Here is a 13685-nt window from a genome sequence, read left to right as displayed (position 1 = left end):
CTATCTTTAAATAAAGGAGCAAGAACAGGGATGGCTCCTTGGAATTTAGTGTGTGATAATAATTGCATCCTAAATCAATGGGGAAAAGATGAATTATTGAATGTTTGGAAGTAGGAAAACAGAGGTCTGGGGGAAAAACCCTGTGGTTGGATCTTTATATTATACTGTACAGTAGGATAAATTCCAAATGAATCAATGATTTAACTTTTAAAAGCCATGAAAATGATAGAAAAAATGAGGGAAATACTTTTATAATTACAGAATGAGGAAGGATTTTATTTTAAATCGATATGCTTTAGGAGAAAGAAATTTGTTGCAACAGCATTATGCTAAGTGAAACTTGCTAGAGAAAGACAAATATATGGTATCATTTACATGTGATCTTAAAAAATGCCAAACTCATAGAAACAAGAGTAGAAAGGTTGTTACCAGGGACTGGAGGATGGGGGAAATAGAGAGAGGTTGGTAAAAGAATTCAAATTTTCAGTGATAAGGTCTGAGGATCTAATGTATATCATGGTGACTATAGTTGATTATACTGTATCACATAATTGAAATTTGCTAAAAGACAAGAATTGAAATGTTCTAACCAAAAAAAAGTTAAAAAAAAGAAAAATACGTTTAACTCATTTAATAGTTATCTTCTTAATACATAAAGAAATGACAAATAAAGGAAAAGATCAATAATTGAAGACACAGATGGAAAAAAATATATAAAAATAATTCAAAATTTTCTCCACATCTTTATCAGCACTTATTATTTCTTCTTTTTTTTTTTTTTTTGATAATAGTCATCCTAACAAGTGTGAGATGGTAATCTCATTGCCATTTTGATTCTCATTGCCTGTTGATTAGTGATGTTGAGCACCTTTTCATACTCTTCTTTGCCATTTGTATGTCTCATTGGAAAATACAAATTTTCATCATTGGTTTCTTCAGTGGTGGTGTTATAATTTGCCTATGGTGTTCTCACCATGTAAATTTTTTATTTATCCAGTTTATCAATTTATATGTATCAGTATAGGAAATACAAATGTCTCTTAAACATATACAAAAGATTTAACTCATTTGTAATGAGAGAAATGGATATCAGAACGATGTTTACTTTTTTGTTTGTACAAATAATATTGGCAAACATGAGCAGACACTCAACCTTATTCAGAACAATAGGAATGTAGCTTACAACTATTTTTTTTTTTTTACCAGACTGGCAAAATCCTAACAGCTAAATAAAATACTATGTTAGTGAGGTAGTAAAACATTTAAGAATCCTGACTAAATATATAAAAAGAAATATATGATGATTAAGTAGGCTTTACTCTGGAAGTGTGAGGATAGTTAAATATTGGAAAACTTGGGCCTCCCCGGTGGTGCAGGGGTTAAAGTCAGTGCTATTGAGCTATTGCCAGCCACTGAGGCCTGAGTTTGATCCCTGGCCAAGGAGCTGACCCACATGATGCAGCAGTCCTCTCCTGTCTTGCCCAATGCTTCCCTCAGTCATGTATTTCATGACTCCCCACTCTGTCTCTGGTAAATCCTCTCACCCCTCTCCCACCTCTGGCCTAGACCCCAGCTCCTGTATGCATAAATAAAAATAAACCTTTAAAAAATATATTAGAAAACTCTATACAAGTAATTTACAAAAATAACCTATAAAATTTACATTAATAAATTAAAGAAGTAAGGCAATATAATCATGAAAACAGATGCGTAACATTTCTAAAACTGTTAGCATGCTAGGAAAATATGAGATTTTTCTTAACCTGATAATAGATATCTATCCTATACCCAAAGCAAACATCATGCCCAACCATGAGCTATTAAAATATTCTCTTTCAAATCAGGAACATAGAATATTTAATAGAATATATATGTATAAGCAATCAGAACTAATAAACAATTTTGACAACAAGCTTGTTGGATAAAAAATAAATATTGGAAATAAAACAGCATTTCTATTCTCCAGCAGGTTCATGTTATTTTAAAAGTTATCATTTAGAATACCCATAAAAACTAAAAGACAGGTGGTAATAAATATGTAAAAAGATGTGCAAGCTTTTGATGTAGAAACTAACATATTGTTGAAGGGCATAGAGAAAACCTTAAATAAATGGAGAGAAATATTGTGTTCATGGGTGGATGACTCAGTATTACCAGTATCACAAAAATGCAATTGCAATAAAACAAATCAAATGGTTTTCTTTTCTGATCCTGACAAGCATATTCTAAAATTTATATGTAAGAGCAAAGGGTAAAGAATGTCCATGACATTTCTGAAGAATCAGAAAGAGGATAATTGCCCTGCCAGAAATCAAGTCTCCTTATAAAGCTCTATTAGTTAAAATAATGTGAAATTTGTAGTGAAATAAATGAACAGAACAATGAATGAAAACATCTAGAAATAAACATGAAACTGATTTAAAAATCAGCATGAATTAGTTAATAAATTATGTTTGTATAATTCAATATTATTTATTTATTTATTTTTTACGTTTCATTTTCTTACATCTTTGTTCTCCCCTCAGGTGTAGTTCTCAGAGTTCTCACCACTGTAGCACCATGAACCATCACAACAGTCCTTGGGCTCTTCCCTCCCCTATTTTGACCCCTCTTTTTCCCTTTCCCTTGCTGTTTGCCTCAACTCTATGGTCAACCTGCAAATTCTGTGTTTGTCTTGACCCTTTGTTCATTTTCCCTACCTCTTTCTTTTTGACTTATTTCACTTAGCATAATCCCTTCCAGCTCCATCTACAATGTGTTGCTGCAAATGGCATGAGTTTATCTTTTTTGATTGTTGATAAACAGTTAGGATGACATTAAACTCAAAAGCTTCTGTCTAGCAAAAAAGACAGTAGCCAAAACAAAGAGATGTCCCATGGAATGGGAGAAAATATTTGCACACTGTACAATTGATATAGGGCTATTCAATGCTTATATTACAAAAATAAAAATGGAATATTATCAAAATAAATTCCAGGTAGATTAAAGTCAGAAATGTTAAAAGGAAGACAATAATAATTAAAAATAAAACAGATCTTTTTCTGTATTCAATAGGACAAAATTTCTGAAACAGCACACACAAAAGCACAAAGCATAAAAATCTGTTAAATTTTTACATTTAAACTAAACCATAAGCATAAAAGTCAGATACAGATTTCAAAAAGGTCATAACCCATAAAACAAAGGGATTAGTATCCAAAATATATAAAGAACTTTTGTAAATCCATAAGAAAAAGTCAAAGAACCCAAGAGCAAAAGAACAAACTATATGAATAGGCAACTTACCAAAGAGGAATAGTCAGTAAGCACCAGCCTAACAAGTAATGCGGTAAAAGAAAACAATGAGATTCCATTTTATGACCTTGGAAAAATTAGTATGTCCAATAAACCAAGTGTTGGTGAGGTTAGGAGGAATTCAGATGTTATGCACTGTCAGTCAGAGAGTAAATCTGTGCAACTACTCCGGTGGCATATTTTATTAAATTTGAGATACTCATATTTTGGCAGCCTATTACCCTAAGGAGAGCTGGAGTCTTCTGAGAATGCCTGTTTACTCTGCACCCAGAGTTCCAGGATCTTAGAAGTTCTGCAAACAACTTCTTCCCAGAATTGAGGGACGTGCTGGCTTGTGCGCGTGTTCCCTACTAACCAGGAATACTTGTTTTCAGCAGTAACTTACTAATCTGTATAAGCAAAAACACAATTGCATGCTATTTTCTTGTTCCTTTGTTCATATCTTCAATAAAAGCTTGGTCTGGGAGAGTGAAAGGCTGAGCTTCTCTCGATGGCACTCTCCCTAGCCTCCCCCCATTGCAAATTCATTTAGACTCTGAGTCTTCGTTAATGGCAGAGAACTTCATCAGCTGTCCTGTCCGCAGCACTCACCCCAGACAATTTAGTGATTTATATTTTGGACTCTTACTTTTGCATATGCATGCCAGTGTTCTACAACACTGCTCATAATTGCATGGATGTTTGTTCTATTGCTTTCTGTATGTTGAAAGTATTTTATAGAGAAATATAAAGGGAAAAAATAAATGTACATGGTTAGAATGTGAAAACATGAGGTAAATTAAAAAATTGAAAAATAGATAGGACAAAATGATAGGAACCAGGGAGTGGCTCCTAGACCAGATGGAAAAGTTGGCATTGGAAAGGAAGACTTGTAAAATAGGGAAAAGTACAAAGAAATGGAGACAGACTGGAGGTCTACAAAGGTCGTGGTGAGGTTGATACTAAATGACATGTTTTTTCAATGAGAGGGGTGAGATTGAGGGAGAGAAAACTTAAGGAAGCAATGGTATAGCTAAAATCTTGAAAACACTGGATATGATATGAAGGTGAATGAGGTTTGCTCCAAGATCTCTTATGGGTATCAGAGAAACTCATATTTCCAGAACAAGGCTATAGGTAGATGTTGAAGCAATGTGAACTAAAATTGCATGGTTCTTTAAGGTTCTCTCATCCACATTGTTTTTCCTTCCTCCATAGCCAACATATGCTAGTGTGACAGAAATGCTAGAGATGAAAGAAGTCACGGGGCCACCCCTACCCATGCAACTTCCTTTTGGATTTGGGTGAGATCTACAAAAATGTTGGTTTGGTTAATGGTCTATAACTAATCAGAATGGTGGGAATTATGAGCCTATCTGTCATTGAAGCTACTGTACTTTCTTAAACTACTGTATCTGGAGGAAATTCTTGCCAACTTTGCAACAAGTTTTTGGCCTACGTAATTCAATAAAAATAATCCAGTCAAAGTTCTGATAAGTTTTATATTAATTAGTCTTAATCATTTAAATGGTCAAAATAAAAATATTGAATCACCATGAAAATCATCATTCTTTTAATGTGACAAATTGATTTAATTTCCATTTATTAAGATATTTCATAGCATGCATGTAAAATACCCTGTGTTACAACTTAAAGAAATCAAGGTCTGACTAATGGAATATCCCATTTCAGCCTAATCTGAAAAAAATAGAGTCAGAGAAAGTTGCCATGAAACGATATTCAGCATGTGTTGAGCAAAGGAATTCAGGGAAATTTTAAAAAAGGAAACATAAATGGAATTGGCATGAACTACATTTATCCAGTTTAAGGGCACTGCCTGTGGCGGTCTGTTTTCCTTTCTCCTTCACCTTTCTGATACTGCATTTCCTTGCCTAGTAATACATTAGACCCTCCAATGAGAGTTTGAATTCCCTTGGGTCTTAGGATATCTGTAATATAGAGTTTGAACTCTCCACCTTTCTCTTACTTGAAATATGTAGGATTAATGTCCTTTGGTGTTTTATGTATAAGATATTGGATATTGATGACTATGCAAAGTATGATCTATAGACTAAATCAGCCACATTGTTTCTTTTTGTATGGTCTGCAAACTAGGAATTCTTTTATAGCTTTTAATGTTTAAAAATTAAAATAATAATACTTAATGATGTGAAAATTACATGAAGTTCAAATTTTATTGTCCATAAAATAGTTTTATGGCCACAGTCACTCTCATTCATTTAGGTATTGTTTATGGCTATTTTCACACTCTAACGACAGAGTTCTGTGGCTGTGACAGTGACTGCTTGATCTGCAAAGCTGAAAATATTACTTTCTGACCTTTAATAGGAAAGTTTGCTGATCCTGATTTATGTGATACCCTTAGTTCTAAGATGTTGAAACACCCCAGCCATTTAGAGATTTTTCCATGCTCTTATGATAGTGGAGTTTGGTCACAAAATCCCAAGAATCCATAAGAAGATTACTGGATGGAATATCTGAGAATGAGCACCTCTGAATTGGAAGCAATATTTTTGCATTTGCTCTTCCAGTTTCTCCTGACAATATTCCTATCACTTGCTGTGTAATGTAGGTAGTGATGCTAAAAGTGGGAAGCTGAATTGATCAAGGGGTTTTGTGATGTGAACAGAGGCAGAGGTTACTTAAATATTTGAAAAGTTTCCTCCTAAGATCTAAAGTTGGGAAACCCATTTCCTGTCTCCAAGTGCTTATAGGCTTCATGCAGTTAATAAGCAATGTCTTAATATTTTGTAAGTCAGAGTAATCATCATCTTCTCTGTGTTAGTCTAGTGACCACATCTGCATTGGGAAAGGAGATCCTGCTCATGTTAATTGCAACATTATTTACAATAGCCAACTAAAGTGTCCAAATACAGACAAGTGGATCAGGAATATGTGGTAAGCATGTGATGGAATACTACACAGTCATAAAAAGATAAACTTTTGCCATTTGCAGCAACATGGGTGGAACTAAAGGGGATTATGCTAAGAGAAATAAATGAGAAAGAGAAATACAAATACCAGATGGTGGCACTTATATTTGGAATATAGAGATATCAAATAAAGGATTAGATAAAGCCAAACTAACGACAAACCATAGAAAGTTATAGAACTGTGACTATCAGCAGGGGGAGGGTGAGAACAAAGTGGGAAGAGAGCATAAAGGATATAGGGTGGATCATGGGTGCCTTGGGTGGTATATGTGGTGTAGTCAAAACATCTGAAGGGGAACACCCTATATGTCTAAAACACAAATAATGGTGTAAACACATATTAACTCAATTTAAAAAAAAATATGGTTTAGTTAGTTGGAGCTTGGTGATAAAAAGAGCAAAGCTAAGAGGTTCTCTACAAACCAGTTAACTTCACACTGATTAAAGGACTTTGACTCCTTCTAGATTATAGTAGTTTCCAAAAACATTTCTCTGGTCTCAAAGGAGAAAAAGTAAGGGAGTGTGGTGGCTGTCTCAGTACCCCTGCTCCTGTCTCTACATGGCTAGAAACCTTCTCAAAGTACATGTGCAATAGTCATATCTAATATGTAAAATGGCTCATCATTTTCATGTTATTACATACCTCAGTTTAAAGAATGTCTCCTGAATATAACTAGGGGCCAGGAGATGTGTTAATTGCTGATAATATAAATGATGAAAATAACACCCTCTCTATAGAGAGCTGTAATTATATCAACATTGCTTTATTTCCTAAGCTGGATTATTTAATAACAAAAGATTAACCAACAACATTGTCTGTGCCTTTCATAAATGTTGCTTCAATACAATGTGGGTGTATATAGCCATTGAGTGCTATAGAAAATGAGGATGTTTTTCATTCCTACTGGTGTCAGCGGATCAATGAGAGATAGCACTCAAGATAGATCTTGTATTAAGGTACAAATTAACTCAAACAGAGAAAAGGATGAGGTTCAAAAGGAACAGGTGAGTAAGTCACAGTATTATCTAAAGAAGTTAGAAATTACAAGACAATAGAGCAGATCAATGCAGGTGTTTTTTTTTTTTTTTTCCTGTACGAAAGGGACCTGGATATTACTTTATGTTCAGTAAGGGACTAATGAAGGAATTATGATTTAGAGAGACACATTTGTAAGCCAACAGAAGAATGGATTAGAGGGCTATTGACTAGGAAATAAAGAGATTAGTTACGAAGTACCTGTGTTTAATGAAGCAAAAAATGAAAAGATAAGTGGGAGGCATAATAGAGAAGATACTGGATTCAGAAATGGTTAGGGGGTAAAATAAGTGGCAACTGATTATCTCTTGGATAAATGTAGTGTATGGGAAAAAACTCTCAAATAAGATGTATGGGAATCATATGAGGCATACACATATATGGACTTCTGCAATTGTATTCCAAAATGTATATGGTTAGGCAAATGATTGGAAAATCAATAAAATTTGAGAAACAAAATAAAGGCCGATCACTTAACTATCTTTCTGCATTTCCTTTTTGGCATTTCTATTGGCATCTAGAGAACCAACAGGATGCTGGTTTAAATTTCCAGATGAGTGTGGAGGTTCTCAAACTACTAAAAATAGAGCTACCATATGAGCCAGCAATTTCACTCCTAGGAATCTATTGCAGCACTATTTACAATAGGTAAGCTACGGAAACAATCCAAATGCCCCCCAAATAGATGACTGGATCAAGAAGATGTGGTATATATACACAATGGAATACTATTCAGCAATCAAAAAAAGATAAACTCATGCCATTTGCAGCAACTTGGTCGGAGCTGGAAGGGATTTATACTCAGTGAAATAAGCCAGAATGAAAAAGAAAAATATTGGATGGTTCTACTTATAGGAGGAATATAGGGGAACCAAATAAGGATGGTTCCACTTATAGGAGGAATATAGGGGAACCGAATAAGGAATCAGAAAAAAAATAAAAACTAAAATAAACAGGCAATTATAAATCAGAGACATTCTGCACGGGAGGGGGAAGGAGAGGGGTCAAAACAGGGGAGGGAAGAGCACAAGGGACTATGGTGATGGTGCACTGGTGCATTGGTGGTGGGAATTTTACAGGGACCACACCTGAGAGGAGAAAGCAAATACTGTACAAAAATGAACAATGAAGTAAAAGATATATAAATAAATAAATTTAAAATATTAATAATAAATAATTTCCAGAGTGTTGTTTGTGGTTGTATTGGGTAAACAAATCTACTGAAACCATAAAGTGTGCTCAGGAGATCTGGTGCATGTTCATGCTTAATGGCTGCTCTTTTGCCCCACACTTTGTCATTTTTATTACCAGGGAAATTGGGATGGAATTCAGCTAATAAAAAGCACAGTGGTCCTTCCAGGAGTTCAGTTCCAGGTGCTCATGGGAGAAGAACAATACAATGCTAAGTCTTTACAAATATTTACAGACTCTATGTTCTTGTGTGATGTGGGTAAACCACTAACATGTCAAACCTGGGTCTAAGCTTGGAAGATGAGGTGATATTTTCATGTTTTATATGCCATGAGAAGATTTAGCTCCAGTATAAAGAGGACAGTCTGGAGATGGAGAGGCAAATAACTTTGTAACAGAGGGGACCCAATGGTTCTAAATATTCCAACAGACCACAAAGAAGCTGTGTGTTATTCACCTTTGAGCACAGCACTTAGTGAGTGTAACATGGGAGTTTAACAAATGGTTTTCAAATATATGAATAACTGGAAATTGATCTAGTCTGAATCAGAGAAGGGAAATCCTAATTCTGAAGTCAATAAGCTTTTTGAAAAGCAAAAGGAAAATGCTAATGAGAGATCTCAAAGTAAAATGAAGAAAGAAGCAGAGATAGGCAAGGAGGACACACTACACCTGGGGAAGACCAGGTCGTCTGAGCTGATAGTGAATATCAGTTTTCTGAAATACTGGTTAGCAGATGTTCTACACCAGAAAGTAAGGGAATGATTCTGTTTTCTCCCTCTGGATTAGGGATTAACCAGATAAATCTCTCCACCAACTAAAAATGGCCATATACCACCACCCACATCCCTCTAGATCAGACGGGGCCTTGCTGATGCTGAGTTTGGTTCAAGGACCAAGAAAGAGCAACTTTTGGAAGAATTTCTGAAATATGTGGATTTGATGGCAGTGTACATTCTTCAAGAGTTATTATAACAGGGCAGTAAGAACATAACAAGAGCTGAACTTTTCAAGTTCAGCAAGGTCCTACATTTCATGCATCATTTCACCAGTAGCTGCATGACCCTTGTTAAGGACTCTGGCAGCCAAAGGAAGTGACTCAAAGATATGCTTCATTTGCTCCTGACGAGGGTGAACACTATTTTCTACACAGCTGTGTATCTTTTGCTAATTAAACCAGTTAACTTAAAATTTAAGTTTTTAACTTTGGTATAGAGTTTCCTTATGTAACTCTGTAACCTACCTAGGGTACATACAACTGGCATGTTGATGGATTCTGAAAAGTTTTGTTGGTATCAAAAATGGTATTCATACGATGACTTACCATGAAGGCTTGGATTTGGAAATGTTGTTAGGAAACCAAGGAATAAAACATAAGAAATGTGGGAAGAAACCAGCTAGTCTATCACATGAGATCTGGTCATTAAGGAAGGCGTTTCGGGGAGAGTTGAATCAGTGAAATTCACTCACTGTAATTTAATTTCCAATTTAACAGGATTAGATAATTAGAAAGGTATGAGTTAACAGCAAGGCAGGTCCTTGCCTTGTGTTATCTGAGTGGAGTGACTGCACAGCCCATAAATTGAAAAACAAAGGGTTTGGGGGTTCTGAAGAATCCTTGCAGCTCTGCCTGGGCTGACATTCAATTTCTAGCTAGAAATTATTTATTTGACAGGGAAAATTAGGGCTAAGCTATGCTCTAGTTCTCCCTGTCAAAGTGGTTAAGAAAAAAGGGAGGAAGACCAGAGGAGGAAAGTATTTACATTCTATTTCCATTTTCACATGGGCATAAAAATCTTACTTGTTATAGAGAAGTCTTGAAAGTGAAATGTGAGCTTAGAACTCTATGACTTTGGAGCAGGCTGACTGCATCAAGTTTTCACTGGGTGGGGTTTCAGAAATTCATTTTAACTTGAGAAAATTTGGAGGGGCTGGGAGAGTAAAGGAGGGAAGGGCCCTAATAGACTATGGTGGAGGATTATTGGGCTTTGATGGGGGGTGTCGTGTGATAACATACATTTGTAGAGGTGTGAATCTGTACCCTTAAAACATATGCTATGTTGTAAATCAATGTTACCATCATAAACATAATTTTAAAAGAGACATTAAAACAAATGGTCATTTACTAAAGTAAGGATATGTCTAAGTCTACAACTCATGAAGGATTTAAAAGAAATTTCTTTAAAAGAAAGTTCTTTAAAATGAGTAAATTTCTCTTCTAAAAATAAATGAAAAATTAAAAATACTTAATGAGGTTTAAAATTTAAAATTTCAATTGGTAAAAATGTAACATCTTCTGTGTCTCAGACATTATTTTAGGAGAAGGTGACCTGGCTGGATTGGAGCCAATGAGAGAGAGTAAAGTTGGCAATATGCCTGGCATCTCTAAAACTGTAAGTCTGTGGAAGCACAGATTTATCCTTTTTTAATTGTTTTAGAAATTAGACTTTAGGACACAGCTTTAGGGTGAGACAGAAATTGTTATAACTTAGTAAAATGAGAAAAAGGAAATTTATAGGTGAGATGTTGTGGTAGAAGGTGGTGGGATGTTAAAAAGACAGTATTTAGCAAGGGAAAATTTTGTTGGGTTGGAGGAGAATAGGTATAGGAGTTAGTAGGCAAACTCCTGGATGTAAAACCAACTTAAAAGGGTGAGTTGGGAAAGGAATGAGAATATGGTATCAACATGACACTTGAAGCCAGCAAGCAAGGATCCTGGGACTCTGGTTCCCTTCAGAAATAAGCCTAAGGTTGCTCACAGAGCAGCTGGTGCATGGTCTGCACCTAGGGCCAGTGACTTTTCTTGGAACTAACTGTAAAATGCCTTGAGATACAAGGGCACAAAGTTTGAAGTAGACAATGTTTCTAAGGCAGCAAAGTTTTAAGTATCTTATGCAGGAGCATACTGAAATATATTACATACAATGTGGAGTAGATGCTAGAGAAATACACTATGATTCTTGGATTTTATAAAGTAAAGAGTATTTTAGCAAAGAGGCAGTGGACTATGGAGAAATGGACTTTCTGAAATGCTGGAAAGTTGGAGGCAGAAATTTTGCTCTGGAACATCTGTGCACTGACTGATTTCTTAACCTGGACAAAGGGGTAGTTTTATTTTTTTTTTTTCAAAGGGGTAGTTTTGTACATGCTGAATTTGGTTTGAGATGCAGGAAAGCAAATTCTTATACACACACACACACACACACACACAAACACACACAAATATATATATATACATTAACCCCCACACATATATTCTTGTATTCTTGGGTATATCTATTTATATATACATTCTGTGCATATATATATTTATTTACTTATATATAAACTTATTCTTATGTACATTTATGTGTTTCTATGTACACACATACACACATGTTTTTTTCTGGAATGGTTGCTATAAGTGTTGAATTCCTAAATAAATAAAAACAATGAAGTATCAAGAATTGAACTTTCCCCTGAAGTCCTGTCTTGCCCGGAGAGTGTCAGTGGACAGTGCTTGTCAATAAGGTCTTTGGAAACCAAGGACAACCAGGTAGAGATATTCTACTTCTGTTCTTGTTTTCATAAAGTTCTGAATCCTTGATTAATTAAGTTGGCAACTTAATTTTATCCTATTGTATAAGTTTCAGGTGTGCTTATTCTCTGTGTATGTATCTTCCTGTTAATGTCTAACATACCTGAAATGCTGTGTGCACTCTTGTTTCTGTCTTGAATATGGGCAGGGGATAGTACCTTCTTTTCTGGGCTCCGCAGGTCAACAGACCCTTAACCTATTCATGTTCCAGTAATCACATCTACTCCTATTAAGAAAGTCCCAAGATTACTTTGTGTTTTGTACTGAAAGGATAATGAAAGAGCCCAGACAGCAGACACAGCATCAACACTGAGAAGGCCCTTAATGAACCTTTCCTCCACTGCATCAACTTTTTTTTATCATGACTGTGACCTAGCTCTTCAGATCTTGGACCAAGTCTCCACTTTTGAATGACCTTGACTTAGGGGAATTTTATTGTAGACATTCAAGAGCAAAGAGTCTCTTACCAGATGCCAAGAGATCATTGATTAGAACAAGGAATTTTTCATCAGCCACTTGGGCATCAGTCATAAGAAACACTGTGCTGACATTCTTCACCCCAGCTTTCAGGCACAAGCTGGCCAAGTCCACCTGCAGAAACAATTAGCATTAGAAATCTATGAGAAGTAGGTCTTTTCAAAAGAGACCCCAATCCACTCTTCAGGAATGGATCCATTTATCTATTTTCAAGGGAACTAGTACAAGATGCCAGTGGGAGGTAGGAATAGTGTTGTTGTGCATCAATAGGCGGCAAAATATGCCTGGACCCCAGGCATTGATCCCAACAGAGGTGAGTAAGAAAAATTAAACAGTGACCATCTTTAATTCATATGACCACTGTGGCTCCTGTGCTAGGTTTTGGAGCTTCTGCTTTGTGCAGAGATGTAAGAGCTTTTCAAAGCATAATGATGTTCATCTGTATTACTTATATTATCACACAAGTAAATAACCTTCCCCAGAAAGCAAGTGATTGCTCTTGGTCTTGACAAGAGTCATGTGTTTGGTCTCACACTGCCCTGGGGGATAAATATGTCATATTCTAGCAGTAACTTATGCTCTTATGACTAGTTCCAGCAAAAGACTTCTGGGAAAATATGTGTTGGGGAGGACACATACACACAACACTCATTGTTGGCATGCATTAAAAGATGTAGGCTGAAAGCCATAATCATGAAAACTGCATGGTATTGGAAAAAGAACAGACACACAGACCAATGGAATAGAATAGAAAACTCAGAAATAAACCCACAGATTTATGGTCAACTAATCTTTGACAAAGGAGCAAAGAATATGCATTGGAGCAAAGAAACTTTGTTCAATAAATGGTGCTGGGAAAACTGGGTCGCTACATGCAAAAGAATGAAGCTTGACTACTACCTCATACCATGCAAAAAAACCAACTCAAAATGGATTAAAGAACTAGACATAAGACCTGAAACCATAAAATACATAGAAGGAAATATAGGCAAAACACTACATGACATGCACTTCAAAGACATCTTTACAGACACATCACCCAAAGCAGTGATAGTGAAGGCAAAGATCAACAGCTGGGACTACATCAAATTAAAGAGCTTCTGCACAGCAAAAGAGACAATAACCAAAACAAAGAGAAACCCCACCAACTGGGAGAAAATTTTTGCACCCAACACTA

The 13685-nt window shown here is 35.7% G+C and overlaps 1 protein-coding gene across 3 annotated transcripts in view; it reads right to left on the bottom strand.

The window, feature by feature from the left end:
- Window positions 1-13685, bottom strand: part of DNAH9 (dynein axonemal heavy chain 9) — a gene marked incomplete at its 3' end in the record, with an annotated part of 308650 nt that overhangs the window by 104320 nt on the left and 190645 nt on the right. For all 3 annotated transcript variants that reach the window (XM_084236563.1, XM_084236562.1, XM_084236564.1), the window contains exon 45: window positions 12499-12622. In XM_084236563.1, the coding sequence (XP_084092689.1) occupies window positions 12499-12622 (124 nt within the window). The remainder of the gene's footprint in view (window positions 1-12498; window positions 12623-13685) is intronic.

The sequence above is a fragment of the Talpa europaea genome (assembly GCF_964194135.1).
Source record: "Talpa europaea genome assembly, chromosome: 7".
NCBI lineage: Eukaryota > Metazoa > Chordata > Mammalia > Eulipotyphla > Talpidae > Talpa > Talpa europaea.
The sequence above is the reverse complement of the archived record's forward strand: the minus strand, read 5'-3'. Positions and strand labels throughout refer to the sequence as shown.